Here is an 18109-nt window from a genome sequence, read left to right on the forward strand (position 1 = left end):
TTTGGCTTTATTAACAAAGATATAAGCAATACGAAAATAAAGTTCAGCTGTTTCTAAAGCTTCTCCCTCATGACTGCTCAGCCAGCATCTTAGATGGTTTCTCCCCAGCAAGCCATTTTTATCTCTCTTTTACACAAGTGAACTAATAAGCCACCTACCTCAGTGAATCAGCAGAACCCACTTAACCCTTTCCCAGAAGGGTCAAAACTTGCTATCATCAGGATGGTTTGGCTCAGTCTTATTATAGAACTGTATACTGCCCCTCAGTCTTGAATAATTTATTTGTGCAGCAGACGTGGAATACTGTTTAAATCAAAGTGCTACCTAAACAAAGGCTGTGCTGTACAGTGCAAAATGAAACCAATTACTACCTCATATGATGTTCATCTTTTACAGTGTAAGATGCCCCCTACAGTACCTGCAGAGGACAAACATTTTTGTTGAGAGCAGCAACCAGTCTTAGGAAGAGAGATTTTCAGAGGAAACCAGCTTTTGATAAAAAAGCAAATTCAATCTCAGAAGGTATTGCACACTTTGATCCATCAAAACTTAACTGCTTAATGTTGTGAGCCATTGAAGACAGAAGATTATTCATGTGCTTATACTTATGACCATTTCTTGATTGAAACTAGCATCTTGATAAAGCAAGCTCCAATTATACATATGCATAAAATTGTTCTGCACAAAGCAACTTTACCAGGGATAAAGAAAAGAGAAAAATGGCTATTCTAGGACACACTGCAGAAATTCAATATAAAATCTCATAATGTGAATCAAAGCCTGAAATGCCACTACTTTTAAGAAAAACCTCACAGAAGTATGCAGAAGTAAGGGATACATTGTATTGTATATTATATTGTAGTAGAAGTGCATTATAAGCCTTACAGCATCTCTGGATGCCTGGAACGTTAACAAGACTATGTTCCTTATGTACTTGAAACATGTAATCTGGGTTTACTCAAAAAAATCCCTACACAAGTAAAATATGTTCTTTTTCTTATTTTTATACCCCTGTTATTGTTCAATCATCTGATCTGAAGACTCCCTTTCATTCACCTGGCAATAAGTAGCTATCATTTACCCTAGTCCCGGTTGTCAGAAAGAGGTATCTTTATCTTCAGAGAAGCGGGGATAATGTCTAATCAGTGAGTTATAGTTGAGAGAAATGATTCCAAGTTTAGGAAAATTGGCAGCTGCATTTTGTTATCAGTAACCATTATTTAGATAGCACTGCTGATGTGCATGGCACCATACTGATAAGGATAAAGACCAGGTCCTTGCCCTGTGGAGCTTACCATCAATATTACACAATTAAAAAAGTGAGAGGTACTCACACAGTAATAATAGTGAGCTGTAAGCATCACAGTAAGAGGGAGAATGGATGAAAAGACAATGGCAAGACAAAACTTCTGTGAGAGCAGTGCTACACTGCTGCATTGTCTCTCCGTTGTTCTTCGTTTTACAGTCAGCTGTGCCAGAGGATTTTGTTCTTTCAAAATATATTCCATGTAGGAGAAGGAACAGGTAATTTCAGAATGCAGACCAGTTAGGAGAAACTGGCCTAGCTGTTTAAAGAGAGGGCTGGAGGATGTTGACTGGTGACAGAAAGTTGAGTGCTTTGATGTGTTAAAGGCACAGCATCGTACCAGCCACACAAACGATGCTGTGGCAGGCCTGGCAGAGCTGTTGTGTTGCACACAAGCTCAGGAGGCTTCGCAGGCCACAGAAAGGCTCGGACCCACAGCTCGACACTAACACAGAGAGTGCTCACTCACTCTCAAAAGTGGGCTCTGTAGCTCACGTGATACAAACAGCATATTAACTTTAATGGGCAAACTAAACCTATCATTTCCTAAAAATGAGCTTCCAAGTACTGCATTCATCAGCCATACATTTTGTCCTTAGGTAAGTCTTTGCCTGGTGCCTTCTATGAAAGCTTTATTTACACATCATTTTATTATTAGAGGTCAATCTGCCTATCACTCTTTTATTTTAAGGCAAGAATACTGAAAAGACTACATGACAATATGACTATAGACATAAAAGTACAGACTTGGCTGAGCTGCATTCATACAACAAACTGAAGGCGGTGCTCCAGAAACCCATCCTAACCTAATGCTAATCCAAACCCTAACTCTGTCTCTTTAAAGTGACCAGAACATACTTTTTAGATGGCTGTTAGTATTACAGCATCTTTCCTCTTGTTGACGCTAAGCTATCGGCATGAACCAATCACACTGCAGTGGAGGTGACTCCATCTAACAGACAACAATGGTACGACAAGAATACATAAATTATTGCTTCGAACTTCTAATAAAAAGGAGGCATTTTCTTGTTTCTAGTATTTCACTTTGCTTCAACTACTCAGTGAAGGAAAACAGTACATGCATTCACCTGAACTGTCTTATTTCTGTAGACATTGCTAAACTGGTGTAGAAAACGAAGCTACTTGGCAGTATCTTCTCAGTGGAATAAAGTAAAACTGATTAAGAAAGGAACATTCTTCAAGTTCCTAGAAAAGGCTGTTGGCTTCTCCCATTTATGATCAAAAAGATCCTAGAAAAAATATGTCCAGTCTTTAACGAGGGTAGGAAATTGAAATAACCAAAATGGGATGTGATCAGTCTTTTGAATTGAGGTACCACCATTACTTGCTCTTGCTGCTGAAATGCCCTCTGGCTCCTAATGGCTTCTAACTTTGCGATCCTACCCGCATTGATCATTTAATAGTAGCATCTTCTTTCTCACAAACCACAAACACTTCCAAAACTTGACCTCCTCCCTTTACGGCTTTTGATTAAGAAAAGAGAAATATCTGCAGGAAATGCCCTACAAACCACAAAGGATTATCAGAAATATAATGATGAATGATTCTGGGACTCTGGGTCTCTGTTTGTGTTCCTATAATCTGATCCTTGGTCACTCTTCCTTTCTCCGCCGGAGCTTTGCGGTAGTTTCTTCCAGTCGACTTCTCCAAGCAGCAATAATAGCATCATCATCCATCTCTTCTTCTTCTTTACGGATGCTTCGCCTGTACTGAGAGAACTCTCTTGATGCAAATCTCTCTTCACTTTGTTCCACTTTTGCCTCTTTCTTTCCATCTTCTTCAGACTTTGAAAAGCTCTGGGTGAACTTTCTCTTAGCTCCAAATTCTGACATGTCCAACCTGGCCTCCTCCTCACACTCCTCCACATGATGAGATCTAACTCGACTCTGTGTAGATGGTTCAGGGGATTCAGAGTCAAAGGACGGTTCAGGTGTTTGTCTGAAAACATACACCTCTGGGCTCTTTTCTCTTGAACTTGTTCTCTCACTGACCCTCGACCTCGTGAACTTATACATCTTTTTGTCCTCCACTGCAGAAGCAGAAGAAAATCTTGACATGGTTCTGAGTGAATCTCCTTCTGATTCATAGGAAGAACAGCTGTTTAGCTCTTCCCTTTGGGATCTGCAGAATCTGTAACTGGATGTTTCAGAATCCACCTCTTTAAGTTTGGATGATCTGTTATATTTCTCTCTAGCCTTCTCACTTTGATCATGGTATGATGGTTCTCTTTCTTTCAGGCTACTCAGCCACTTGGTAATATCAGTCTCTACCTCTGACTTCAGGGCACCTGCGTTTGCAGATTGACTGGATAGAGCAAATGCCCTATTGGTTCTGTCAAGGTCTTCTTGTAAGAGGTGTCTATGGTTGCCTGATATGCTCTCTGTGTCATCTTCATTTTCACTTTGCTCTCCTTTGCTCATCTTTTTTTTAAATAAAGTGCTGCGTTTATTGTCTCTGACCACCTTTTCAATTTGATAATCTGACATTTTCTCTCTCATTTCCATTTGCATCTCTTTCTCCTTCCTCCTGAGTTTCTTCAGGTCAATATCATCAGCAAAAAGGCTGTACAACGGTTTGCTTGTTTGTGTTACCTTCATGTTTGAACTAGTCCCTTCTGTCCTTGCACTCACTGAGGTATTGCAAGACAGGATAGACTGAGACTCAGCCCTGTGCATGTCCTGCTGGCGGAGCTGAGAGGTAGCAAGGGATGAGCCACTCTGAGCACTGAGAAGGGAAACTTTATCATCATCTACATGTCTGCTAAGGTCTCCTGACATTACACTGGAGGCCATTGCAGAAGATGGTCGGGACAGCATCATGATCTCATTTTGCTTTTGAGCAATGGTTTCACTCACAACGTTAGCGATCCAGTTCTGAATGCTTGCCATGGATATGGTGTCACCTGGGCCAACTGGGAGGTTGGGGAGGGGTATACTTGGTGTATGAGGCTGCATTACCCCAGCACTACTCCTAGCCTGGGAGTGATTTGTCTGCATGCTTAGTGCAGAAGATGCATCTTCAGTACAACTTGCAGAAGGTGCTGAGGGCCAGAAAGCCGACAGTGGGATACTCCCACTCATTGTACTGTCTGTCTCCCAGCTGCACATGGACTGACTTTCTTCTAAGATTTTCTTTGAATGTTCAAGGAGCTCTACTCGCCTCTGCTTCTTTTTGGCTGAAACAGAATCCTCACTTTTGGCAAGCTCGACAAATTCATCCTTGCTTTCACTGCCCACCTTCTTCTGCCGCTTCATTTTCCAAGCCTGGTAAGCAGACAGGTTAATATCTGACAAGCTCTTCCCTTCTGTCACCTCCCCACCTGGCTGACTGCCATCTTCAGCTGGAGATGGAGCAGAAGATGATGATTCTAAATCCTTCTTGTGAAAGCCAAACTGGATCCTTTTGACCTTCCACCTTTCTAGAGGAGTAAGCTTGTCTTTGTTTTTTTGGCAGAAATTATAAAAGGAGCTACTGTCTGAAAACACACTCTCCTCATCCACATCCCTCTCCTTTCTTCCTGTTTCCGAGGACCAGCTCCTCCCACCACATTTATTCTTAGAATGATACCTCTGAGCAGCTTCCTTCTCAATCTCCAGAAGTCTCTGGTTCCACATGTCCCAAGTGCTCTCTGAAGAAACAGAGCCTGTGCGGCTCCTCCTCATCCTATTACAGCTACTGGCTTCCAGCTGTTGTTTGAGGGTTCGGATCTCAAGACTGCTCACGCTCTCAACATCACTGAATTCACTTGATGGGCAAGGTCTTCCTCCCATGCTGAAGTCTCCATCCTCCTCCCAGGGTGGACCTTTCATTTGATATTTCTCATTTCTGCGCTGCCAGTCATGAATCATCTGTTCCACATCCTCCTCAGATTGTTCCCCTTCCTGAGACAGAAGCTTTGGAGATGTTGTCCTTCCATGGTTAGTTGCCAGTTCCTTTTCAGGTAGGCCTTGTTTCTTCCTCCATTCCTCATACAGCTGTTCCTCTTCCTCCTCACTGATGAGGGTGGAGTGTTTGGAAACCCGGCTAGTTTTTCCCAGTGATGAAGAGCTCATAAGACTACCCAGCAGGCTGCTGGTGTCCTCTTCTTCTACTGTGATAGAGTGGGCTTTGGCTCCCGTGATGCTTTCTGAGTCCCCAACTCCAGACAGCTGGGAAGAGGCCCCTGCCTGGACTACAGGACTTTGACTCGGAGTGACTTCATCATCTCCAGTATTCTCCAGCTCTCGTTCCTCTAACAATTGCTCATTGAGCTCTCGTAGCTGTTTCAGAAAGCCATCATTGGGATAAATGGCACGTTTCTTTCTCAAAGTCATGAGAGCTTCCAGAATGGTCATATGGTGGTAGATCATCAGGTAAGCAGCCACCAGCACAGCTGAGCGACTGATTCCCATTTCACTGCTGACAAGGATTTTGCCTATAGATATTGAATATAAAAGTAATTAGCTATTTCCAGTAACATAAAGAGATTGCTCTGACATTTGGCACAAAGGCTTTTTCTGAGTACTGTTAAGAATCAGGTTACATGTTTCAGTGACTGAAACCAATACTAAAGGTTTCTTGTTAATTTTGTTTTGTCTTAATAAAAATCTGGATAGATATGAACAAAAAGCATATTAGTTTCAAGAGCTGTGGACATACATGTTCTGGAACAAGTTAATATTCATATTTTTACCTATACTGTCACTTCCCCAAATAATCGGAAAGCTTTTAGTAGGAATTAGAAAGACAAGCAAGACAGCATTCTTGACTTGCTGAGTGACTTAGGGTAAGACCTTTAAGCTTTCCATGCTTCAGTTTCCCCATATGTGAAAAGGAGATATTAATACTAGCCTCCAGGAAGGCATAAGCTGATAAGCAAATAGCTTAATTTTTATAAGGCGTGTTACAGGACTAGAATACAATTTTATATTAATTTAATTATATTTTTTCCAGAACACAGCTTTGCTGTTTTGCAAGGTTCACTGAAACAATTGCATGTAGACTGGCTGGACATCAGAATCATATTGTATCTCAGAACCAGGAGAACCAAGCAACTAGCAGAATGGAGCTGATTTTGACTCTGATAATCTACTCCAGACTACTGGGATCCCCAGTTCTGCAAGCACTAGAAAAGAACTAGAGTCATAGCTGAGGATATGTTATATTTCATGGCATTTACACAGAAACCACCTTTTGTGGCAAAACTTAGCTTTGGCATGAAAGATTTATTTTTAAAGTTAATTCTATAGCAAATTACAGTTACAAAGAAAATCTTGTAAGTGTGTAGAGAGCATAAATGAGGTTTTGCTAGCCTGCAAACAACTGAAATTGCCGTTCTCAAATTTGGGAAAAACTCCAGTTATCAGTGTACTGTTTGCATTGAAACTTAATGAAGCTAGTTTAAACACCACCTTTCTGACTTTTAATGTTACCATAAGTATTCAGTTAATGTACCTATTCCTGCAAAACCAAAATGTCTTTTATACCTTAGTACAAAAAGTTGTAGTTGCCTTCTAAGTGTTTTAACAGCCTTTAAAGCTTATCTAACAGGTCATCAAAGGGGTGGGATCTCATTCGTCTGTTTTCTTACAACATGCCTCTGTCTCCCTACATCCTTTCCTGTGTGGGATCTGGTACTTTCTGGGCCCTTTGATGAGCCAATTCAGCTCACTAACCCAGTGGAAAACAATCTATTTTCTGTTGGGTTGTTTTTTTTGCTAGGTTAGTGAGCTGAAGGGCTGTTGAACGTCAGCAGTGGCACCAAGTAAGCATCAGTAACATGCAGAGGGAAGAAATGGAAGTGATGAATAAAACCATAGTGTGGTGGAATGTCCCTCCTCCTGGCAGTGACAGTGAGTTGTTAAAACTGTTTCAACTCATCTCATGTAACTTCACCCTAATTCCGCTACCAAGACTTCTCACTTTTCTTACTGTCACTTCCACTAGCTTGTAGCCTGTTGTCCCTATACAAAAACTGAATGAATCAAATAAACATATAAAGAACATCAGCAGTATCACTGAGTCTGGTGGTCATTTTCATATTTAATTCCATGCAGATTTTTTTTAACTGTCTGCTGAAGCTGCTGCAAAATGACCAGTCTGTACTGGAGTTCCACAGAAATAACAGTTGCCACAGAATTTGAGTCCAGCAAATTATATAGTAGCCTGGATGTTGCCATCCAATTCAATCCAATTGTTTAGATTGTTCTAGTAAATTGGCCTGTTCTTTTGCAGTAAGCATCTTTGCAAAACTGAAACTCATAGTGTACAGGAATATAGCCACTTGGAGTAGTGTTTCATCTCCACTGCAATACTTTCAAAGAAGCTGACAGAGCTGGCTTGCCCCCTCAGTTTGATTCCAAAGACATGAGGCTTGCAGCAGGGACTACTGAGCTGCCATCTATTGCTGATCTGCTCCCTTTCTCTTCTGTATGAAGCATGACAGAAATAAGCAAAAAGCGCTCACTACAGCTGGATGCAAAGATCAAAATATCCTGCCTTCTGCTCAACTACAAATATGATACCAACTGTTTATTAAAGTAACACTTCCAGCCATTAATTCCCAAGCATTCTAGGACCAGTATTTTCTTTTTCCTCTTACCTCTGTAAGTCAGCAGTGCTTCGTCCAGGAACTCAGCAGCTGGACGGAAGTGTTTGGAGATATCTATATCTGGAAAATCATCCACTTCAATGCCTAGGTATTGGATATTCAGACCATTGTAAAAACCTGCTCCTGTGTATACACCTGTACCATGAGCTGCATTCAAGACGTGAGTGATCCCCAGTCTCTTCAAACGGCTTTTGTTCACTGCAACACTTCTTCATGAAAGAAAAAGAGATGTTAGATATCAGTGTTCCTATTTTCGAGTAGGAAAGACGCTGTCTGCTACAAGTGCTACAGAATTCACAATCTGCGTTATTTATCCAACACACTGCTCCTCTCAGCCTTAAGGTCCTTTGAGAGTTCTACAGATATTTCTCTCCAATATTCATTGGGAAAAGAAAATGAGAAACTTGCTCTCAGCAATATAGCTGCATGCTCAGTTCCACTCCAGCTTGATCTTAAACACATCCTGCCTTCTTATGTTCAGGCTGTTTACTTATTTCTCCATTTTTATCAGCCCATAATTGATGTTTTATATTATATTCTCTCCTAATTCTCTCCAGGTCCCATGCACATGTGTCTCAAATAGCTGAACCATGGTCCAGAAGATTTAGCCATTTCTACTCAGTATCTGCTATGGTATTTCTTTTTCACTCATTTACATAATGACTTTAGTCTCATTTTCAGGGCAAAATTCCAGTTAGAACAGTTTAATTTGGAGCTCACTTCCCTTTTCCCTTCCTAAATTGTTTGAAACAGTAAAATAGCATAAAAAAGCTCCTGAATTCTATTCCAGTAGTACTCGCTTTTCAGTACACAGCAATCTTTGTGAGCATATTCTAAAAAACACCTTTGGGCTTTCTAGGGATGAAAGGTACCAGATACATGTAATATATGTTATGCCTTTCATGGTTTCATCTGACCCTCCACTAGGAGTCTTGTGAAACTTGATGACAAAAGTTGGCACTTACTTTTCTGCTATGAAGACGTTAGGCCAAACTTCATCCACAGCATCCCTGGGGGTCTCCAGCCTGTCCTTCACAAGTGCCCTCTGCAAGTCCATCACACATGGTGTGTTGAACAAGCTGGTGTCATCAATCTTTTCCTTCACTCGGTTGTACAGATCTTCCACCATCAGCTGCTGTGCAGACTCTAACATCCTGGGACACACTGAATCTACTTTGACGTCCTTTGTTTTCAGTTCTGGAATAAACTGACATTGTAACTAAAAGCATGTAAAGACAAAGGAAATACATGATCTGTCATTCTTTGTCCCTGGGACAACTCTTGTGACTTTCTTTTTTTCCCCAACAGCATCACATTGTTCTAACTGAAATGTGTGCATGTGCACACTTAGCAGATAGCCTTAAGGTAGTTAGTAATGGGAACAGCGTATTACACTTTTCTCTCACTTCAGAGACCCACACTGGCCAAAGGCCTTGCAGTGAAGTGCACACTGGTTCTATTCCCAAAGGAATAGAGGAAGAGAGTTTGTTACAACTAGCAACTGGCAATCAAACCATATCCATCACTGTAGTACATGATTCTGCAACAGATTCACTTCACAGTTTCAGTGGAAGTCACCAAGCCTTTCTGTACATTATAATTTCTTTGTATTTTTCATATCTATCTCATGTGTGGTTTGCTCATAAAGGCTTATTTGGCATTTTGAGATCTCTGGATGAAAAAGGCAAAACAAATGCAACTCAAGTCTCTATTACTTACATATTTCTTTTACCTTTCCTCCTCTTACCTTCATTGATTATTTGTTTGGCAGCCACAGCAGATGACAGATGGATTGGCTCCATGAAGATGCTCTCTGTATCAGTGTCTGATATCGTTGAATATCTGCCAACCAACCATACCTCCTATTAGGCAAATGCCCTTCACTGGGACCCCATCTCCAAGACAGTAGCCCTTTTCACCCATTCCAGAAGACAGCAGCAGGGAATTGGAGCAGAGAGGATCCTCTGATGAATAGACGGGAAGCCCCAGCTTTGCTTACCCTTCTCCCTGCCCCCCGCCCCGCTGGACAATCTCCAGGATGGTACAACGGGCTTCAAATATGCCAGTGTTTGCAGGATGCCAAGACAGGTCCCATGGGAGAGGAGCTGCAGACAGTGGGATGGGAGCGCAAGAGAATAGACTTGTAGAGGTTTTGGGTACAGATCAGTGGCTGGTTTGAGACTGGAAGATGGATGGATCACAGGGAATAATCCTGCAAGTGGCTTTCACATACAAAGACAGACATAATCATGATCCTAACTAGAGTTTTCTGAACAATTGAAAATAAATTATGCTGGAAAATCAGAGCCCTTTTTCTGTTAACTAACTGTCTGCAAGTATCCTTTGAGTTATCAGAGGCTGCAGTACAAACATATATATTGAAGGCTGTAAATTCCTCCATAAGTACTTGCTACACTGTTCACTTCATAGCATGAATCTGTGATCAGTCACTCCTGTCACACAGTGCTGTCCAGTTGGAGGTCAGAAACAACTATGAAACCCACAAATAGCTTTCCAGATAGTTCTTTGACTCACGGAGAGATATTTTTGTTAAGCAAAAGTTTTTGTTAAGCCAAAAAGGGGCACAATCTCAAAAACAAAAACATTCCCCTCTGGGGCCATCTATACAGTCCAAGTGAGTCTTCTTTTCTTATTTAGATTCATCTTCACAAAATATTTTATGGAGAATTTGCCCAAATATGTACCCTCTACATTTCTCCCCAAAGAGATCATATATATCATCAGTACAAGTTTGTTGCCATCACAGAAGCTATCTGGAGATGTAGGCTTGCCATACTTGTAATGCATTGTTTGTTTTCATTTAATTAAAACAGAAGAGGGAGGGTGATTTATGTGCAGTCACAGTGCACAGAAAATGTCTGGTTAGCTAAACTGCCTTCACTCTGCAGACCTGAAATGGAATAAAACCATCTGTAACCTGCTTAGCAGGACTATCTAGGTAAGTTAGTTGGGTTCCAGTACTTGTCAACAGTGACTAAAGATAATTTTTTGTTGCTGTTCCAGGGAGTTTATGAGGTGAGCAAGGGGGGTGGGAGGTCTCCATTTTATCTGTAGAAGCTGAGACAAATTTGCAGCCTCGCACTGCCTTCAATTCCTACTACTGCAAGCACTGCCTCATATCCCAATAAAACAATAAAAGTTGGTGATAGTGGCCACCACAGCCTCAACACATTTTGCCAGTAGCTGCTCCAAGGATCCCTGGAACATACAGGTGCAGAGCTGCTGTTCCCAAGCCTGGATGCTTCCAAGGCCTCATTTTGATTGGAAGGGACTTTGCAATTTTCATGATTGTGTCTGCATGGACAGCAGAAAACAGGAGGGAAGGGAAGGGGAAGGGAGGGGAGGGAAACTGGAGAGGTGCTTCTGCTCATTTTGAATGACTGATCAGCAGAACAGTGATTTACCAAGATCAACATGTAATTTTACTTTATGTGAGCCCGAGAACTTCCTACACAATTTTTAAATGCATTAGTTAAATGAAATAAACATTCTATCATCATTTTGCTGCAATGCCCCACAGGTAAGGTTCTTAATGGGAAACATTTTATAATCTCCTACTTCATGAGGTCCACCAGGGTAGGTTCTTTTCAAACTTGTTCCCTACTGTCTGCCTTTAGCTGAAGCATCTCAAAGTGTACAGAAAGCCCTGCAAGGCATTTTGCTTTAGGAAAAGAGTACAAAGTTTTTCCCTGTATGGAAGAAAACACATATAATCATGCTTGCTTTGTTTGAAGTAACTCAATTTCTGCTCGCACAGTGATAATCATCTTCTGTGTGCCTAAGCCGTGTAGCTAAAGATGGCTCTGAACCAAAAACCCAGATCAAAAGAGCTTCAGTCTTTCTGAGGCATCTAAGAGCTAATATTGACAAAAAATTTTCACAGGTCCTTATAGAAGACTGAAATACAGGCTTTCAGAAGAGTTGAAATCCAGATCTGAATTTTCAGCGTGGGAGTCAATGTGAGAGGATGTGATAGGGAACAGTAGATAAGCAAAGCTACTGCCCCACAGTAATGCTTTCTGGAATGTATCCCGGTGTGCGTGTACAATCTCATCTGAATGGAGTAAACAGCATAAGAGTCCTATCTCTGAAGCCTCTCTCCCTACTAGCATGGACTACACTGGCACGCTAACTCCCTGACTCAGAGAGGGGAGGGAAGCCCTACACTATGTTCTTGACCCGAGTAGATGTGAAGAAAAGGAAAGCCAAGCGATTTATTATGTGCTACCAGGAGACCATGGCAGCCCCTGCAGCAAATACACTCACCGGCTGGGGGAGGGGCTGCGGAGATAGTGGGCCTGCACTGCCTTCACATCCGATCTCTCTTCCTCTTCATCCGGCACTACTTGCTCGTTGTCTGAATCTCTGCTGCTTGCCATGGCAACTGTGAGATGATTTCCTAGAACTGGGGCAGAGCACAGTGGACCATTACAGAAGTCCATACGGGGGCACAACGCTGTCTGACATCCCCTGGCTGCACAGGCATGACACAGGTCATTACTGTTGGGCTATGCTTCTGCAGTAACAGGAACAATTTGTGCTAGAGGCTGATTCAACAGAAGGAGTTCCAACATCTTTGTGAGTGGTGGAGGAGGACAAAACTGTGCACGAAGCCTTTGCGGTGAGTCAGTCACACTGACTACTTGTCTGCCAGGGTGCTCTTCCATTCCCATGGCCTTGCGCAGTTTCCTGGCTGGTTCCCAGGACGTGCCAATGCCCTGCTTGCCCATGAGTAAGCAGGTAGGAAGGCCTGGAAGGAAGGGGTGGCAGGGTAGAAACTCTATCCTGCCCCTGGCTAGCTCAGCCTGTGAATAATCTCTAGAAGGAGCTGTATCCAGCCAGAACGGGACTGAAAAGAGAAACTTTAGAGCGTCAGGGGCGAGAAACATGAGACCTCACCTCCCCAGAATGAAGCATTCCTGAAGATGAAGGCCAAAGCCTTGGCTTCAGCCAGTTTTAAGCACCAGGACTTTGTCCTTTAAATCGTTCACCATGAGCTTACCATACCCACCCTGTACACCGTACTGTATGCAGGATAGTAAGAGGGGCTGTTATTCAATTCAGAACATGAAAAAGTAGCAGCAGCCACTTCCTCTGGTTTCAGACAGAGGATCCTGACTTGCTGTGCCATGACAGCCCATGAGGGCTCTGAAGTGCCCCAGCAGCTGGTCTCAGACACCAGGAACGCAGCCATGTTCCATAAACGGGGGCTGAGGAGTGGTTGCTGCTTACAGAGGCAGCAAGCAGGAAAGCGGGTGAGCGAGGAAACAGCACTTACCGTCACTATCTAGAAGACTCCACTGGAAAACTGGTAGATTCCCACCTGAGGCACAGTGAAGGAGTTCAGTAAAGAGAGTAGAAAAACTGGCAGAGAATAATATAATAATAATAATAATAATAATAATAATAATAATAATAATAATAAAATATCCCTAATAACAATATTAGGGAGAGAGAAATCAGCTGCTCTCTCTCTCTCTGTGTGGCTTCTTCAGCAAGGGGCAGGACAACTGTCAGCACCAAACCTTTATCAGCTTTCTAAATATAGTGTTGTCCTGACACTGGCTGCTGGATTGCATGGGGAAAGAATTTAGTGCCTCGTAGACTGCAGTTGGTCAAGCATTTAACTCTTTCCCTACTGTGGGCTGGATCCTCTGACCTTTTCATCGTAGGAGGCACTCAGAGAATCATCCAGAGCCAGTGAGAATGAACCTCTACCTACAGGGAGCCCCCAGGCAACTTGCATCCTATTAGGCACCATCTGAAACGCTGGTACAACTTCTAAGATCCTTGTGAAATGCAGTGTGAGATAAGCCACTCCAAACTTGCCGGAAGCAAGCGACATTAGCTCATTTTCTTTTCTAGAAGAGTTAAAGACTAAGGAATACTGCATCTTCCCTTTACGCATTTTCAAACAAGAAACCTCCACGTCTAACTGGCTGACTCTCCAGTAAAGTTCACAGACCAGGCTAGTCCAGGGCAGAAACAGACAAAAGCTGAAGTGCTGTTTACCTATACTGGTGGCTCCTGTTCTGAATCATGCAATGACATCTGACTGTTGATTTCTTTTACAAATAAACAAGCTATTAAGAAAGGAAGTAGAAAAGAGGACTAATCTATCTTGTATCACAGATTCATTTGCTGCTGCATAATGCTAAGGGGAGGGATGCATTGTTCCTCGCCTCTTACTTGAATACTGCATCCCTGCAGAGGGATGGGTACACATCTGCAGGTATGCCACATCATGGCAGGCAAGAGCCATGAAACTGGTTATGTCTTTGTGCAAATATAGCCCAGTCTTGTCTTAATAGAGTTATTGGGATGGGGAACAGAAACAAGAGAAAGTGGTATATTGCATCTTGGGTGTCACACCAGAGGAAGAAATTAATTACTGATTACAGGTTTGCATAAATCCTAATGGTTTCACGTACCAAAAGAGGATGACTTATATTGATCCTATAGCTGTCTCCTCTGGGCAATTTTTAGCCAAAATTGGCCTAATATCAGATTTATCCGACTGGATGCAACCCTGTCTAACATGCTCTAGGTGACCCTGCTTGAGTAGAGAGGTTGGACTAGATGATCTCCAGAGGTCCCTCCTAACCTTACCCATTTTGTGATTCTGTGATCAGGCTTGTGAAGCATATGCTGGGAAAACAGTCTTATTTAGCTAAGTCTCCAAAACAACAGGGCATTATCAATCTCAGTGCCAAATTATTTACTTACAATGCAATTGAATGACTGATAGAGGCAGGGTAAAACAAGTCCCACAGTGAAGCTAGCACCGATATTTCAGCAGTGACACCAATTAAAGTAGCCTTTCCAAGTTATAGACTATTAGGCAGCCAGTCTCTCTCACTCCTCCCCAGCATAATGAAACAAGATACACTCCAATACAGTTGGAGATGACACACCTTATTACTTCTACAATTTAAATGACAAATTTATGTGAAAATAATGCATTTTTTCAAGGTTAACAACAAACATATCATCTTTTAGACACTATTGTTACTAAACTCAGAGCTTCTTTATGTATTTGAGAAATAAGTGTTACAGACATTGTTTTCAGCTTAATTTTGCAAGTTATCTTTATTGTGTTTTCTTATTAGCCATTTGCTGACGTTAAGAAAACAGACAAAAACCCAAGTTACTGAAGTTATTGCATGTGCAGTGGTATTAATAAGCCTGTTTTCCAATGGATGCATGTCTGTCAGTCCAGGCCCTCCTCACAACACAATAAACATTCCTCATGCGGCCATCAGCTCTTGCCCCTGTGACTTCCCTCTATACCATAGTACCTTGTTTGGCTTGCCAAAGAAGAGTTAGTATGCATTGGTTGCTCAACTACAGATTCTTGAAATGAAAGAGAATGATTAATGCCTAAGAGGTACCATTAATTTAGATTTCTCTCTTCTTCCAGCTGCTGATTTTTATGAGACTGAAAAGAACTTCACATCTTTAAGATCACTACCCATCTGCCAAATTTAGATGAAATCAAGCAAGTGGGTTTTGAAATTACTGGGGAGAAACGAGGGAACAGAAACTGTACAAATGATAGTGGAAATCTCATTTCTGTGAAGAGGATAATGGCAAAATTACCAAGTTGGTATGATATCTGTTAGGGACTATAACCAATATCTTTCGGTGAATGTTCAAAATTTTTATGTAGAGAACTGAAAATTACCAGATGAAATATAGGCAGATCGTGCAGACTGGGGCATTTCTGTCACTTCCTATGTTCATCAGATTCAGACAAAATATTAAATGGGAAAGTATTAAAAACAAAATTGAAAGTGTAGAGGCTAGAGTAAAGATCGTACAAATGTCTCTTCTTGGAGGCTCTGGGATAAACTCACAAAGACCTCATTATTGTCTTAGAGGTTTAAAGGAGGTAAAAGCATCATTTGTGGGCTCCAAAGAGGAGAAAGGAGATTACTGACCTTGCTCCAGTTTTGCTCACATCTTAAGTAGTAGAGGTCAGCAGGCTGTTTTTTTAAAAAAGTCTTTCCAGTCTTTTCAGGGACTTGCCAACTCCAAATACCCAGAGTTTATCAAAGATCAGACAGAACAAGCAGAACAAACAGATTTTTCATCATGAATAAGGTGATAGTCTTCCACAATGAAATAACTGGCTGGGTAGATGAGGGGAGAGCAGTGGATGTTGTCTATCTTGATTTCAGTAAGGCTTTTGACACTGTCTCCCATAACATCCTCGTATGCAAACTGATGAAGTATTGGCTAGATGAGCACACAGTGAGGTGGACTGAAAACTGACTGAACAGCTGAGCTCAGAGGCTTGTGATCAACAACACAAGGTCCAGCTGGAGGCCTGGCAGCAGCAGTGTCCCCCAGGGGTTGATACTGGGTCCATTACTGTTCAACTTACTCATCAAGACCTGGATGATGGGGCAGAGGTTGCCCTCAGCAAGTTTGCTGATGATACAGAACTGGGAGGAGTGGCTGATACATGAGTGGACTGTGCTGCTGTTCAGAGGGAGCCCGACAGGCTGGAGAAATGGGCAGAGAGGAATATCATGAAGGTCAACAAAGGCAAGTGTACCTGGGAGGAATAATTCCATGCAGCAGTACAGGCTGGGTGCTGATCTGCTGGAAAAATAGCTCTGCAGAGAAAGACTTGGGAGTCCTGGTGGACAGCAAGTTGACCATGAGCCAGCAATGTGCCTTCGTGGCCAGGAAGGCCAATGGTATCCTGGGCTGCATTAGGAGGAGTGTTGCCAGCAGGTCTAGAGATGTGATCCTTCCCCTCTAGGCAGCCCTTGTGAGGCCACACTTGGACCGCTGGGTCCAGTGCTAGGCTCAACAGAAGAGAGAGATACGGAGCTACTAGAGTGAGTTCAGCAAAGGGCTACTAAAATGATGAAGGGCCTGGAGCATCTCTCATATGAGGGAAGACTGAGAGAGCTGGGATTGTTTAGCCTGGAAAAGAGAAGGCTGAGCAGGAATCTTATCAGTATGTATAAATATCTGAAGGAAAGGGGTAAAGACGATGGGGCAGACTCCTCCCAGTGGTGCCCAGTGACAGGATGAGAGGCAATGGGTGCAAACTGAAACACAGGAAACTCCATCTGAATATAAGAAAAATATTTTTTTCCTGTGAGAGTGACTGAGCATTGGAACAAGTTGCCTGGAGAGATTGTGGAGTTTCCATCTTTGAAGATATTTAAAAGCCATCTGGACGTGTTCCTGGGCAATGTGCTCTAGGTGACCCTGCTTGAGCAGGGGGGTTGCACTAGATGATCTCTAGAGGTGCCTTCCAACCTCAAACATTCTGTGATTCTGTGATTTTTCAATGGGCTATTCTCATTGTCAAAGAATACAGTTTCTGTATTCTTATGTCTTTTATTTGCTTTGTGCAATGGTCAGTTTGAAGAGAACTGATGTTATTTATCAAGTATGGAAGTATAGACTGTCCTTTCTGCCAGAGGGATTTGATACTCAATCACTCACAGGTTGTATTACCTTGGAGGTATGATGAAACCTAGCATGACTTTTGGCAGGCTTCTAAGGCAAGTATAGAGTCAGCACAAGACCAAGATCCAGATTTGCTTCACTGGACTAAATACTGGCATCCACACTGTAGACACACACTTTTGAGGTAGCCTCCATTTAAAATCAATACGGAATTAATCAATATTATCAGTGCCTTTTCTGTATATTTTATCTGAAAATGATGCCTAAAGACATGGATCCCCTTTCTAAGATGCCTGAAATGTCCTAAAAATGCCCCTGTCTCTCAAATAACTAGAAATGGAGCATATGTGACTATCCCAGCGGAGATATTGCTTGGTGCCTATTGGTAGTGAAGAGTTCAAAAGACATGCTAGCCAGTTGCAGTCAATTAAGTATAATGTCAGCTATTTGCCTGAGCTGCCATGAGTCCTGCTTTTATTTTTCAGTTCAATTACATAGAGATTACTTGTACTTTAAAAGTTCCCATCCACTTTTCCAAGTGCATCCATATGGGAGCAGTGACTGGACTTTCACGATACGTACCTCTATGCATATGTAGTTAACATCTTACAGGCATTGATTAGTTTATCTAACAACCTTTTTCAAGGGAAAGAAAGAAAGTACCTTTGGTGCGTGCTCCTGCTGTAAAAACCACATACTTAACAATCAAACAGTAGGTATAAGAGCTTTGAATACGCTGG

General features: G+C 42.1%; 1 protein-coding gene across 1 annotated transcript; it reads right to left on the bottom strand.

Annotated features, from left to right (window-relative positions):
- Nucleotides 1-263: 263 nt before the first annotated feature.
- On the bottom strand, nt 264-13416 carry STYXL2 (serine/threonine/tyrosine interacting like 2). The gene is made up of 6 exons (XM_062597297.1): nt 13216-13416; nt 12204-12342; nt 9664-9758; nt 8882-9113; nt 7908-8125; nt 264-5741 (listed from the first exon to the last, which is right to left on the bottom strand). The coding sequence occupies exons 2-6, from the start codon at nt 12314-12316 to the stop codon at nt 2920-2922; spliced, it is 3480 nt and encodes a 1159-aa protein (XP_062453281.1). The 5' UTR covers nt 12317-12342; nt 13216-13416; the 3' UTR covers nt 264-2919.
- Nucleotides 13417-18109: the final 4693 nt, after the last annotated feature.

This window comes from Rhea pennata, chromosome 1 (genome assembly GCF_028389875.1).
Source record: "Rhea pennata isolate bPtePen1 chromosome 1, bPtePen1.pri, whole genome shotgun sequence".
In the NCBI taxonomy this organism is placed as follows: Eukaryota; Metazoa; Chordata; class Aves; order Rheiformes; family Rheidae; genus Rhea; species Rhea pennata.

Bases quoted from the DNA above. Each gene is read 5' to 3' on its own strand.
- STYXL2 (XM_062597297.1), bottom strand. From the start codon at position 12,316: ATGGCAAGCAGCAGAGATTCAGACAACGAGCAAGTAGTGCCGGATGAA. The intron at 8,126-8,881 runs GTAAGTGCCAAC...TCTTTCATGAAG, and splicing joins AACGTCTTCATAGCAGAAAA to AAGTGTTGCAGTGAACAAAA. The intron at 5,742-7,907 runs GTAAGAGGAAAA...CAATATCTATAG, and splicing joins AGCACTGCTGACTTACAGAG to GCAAAATCCTTGTCAGCAGT.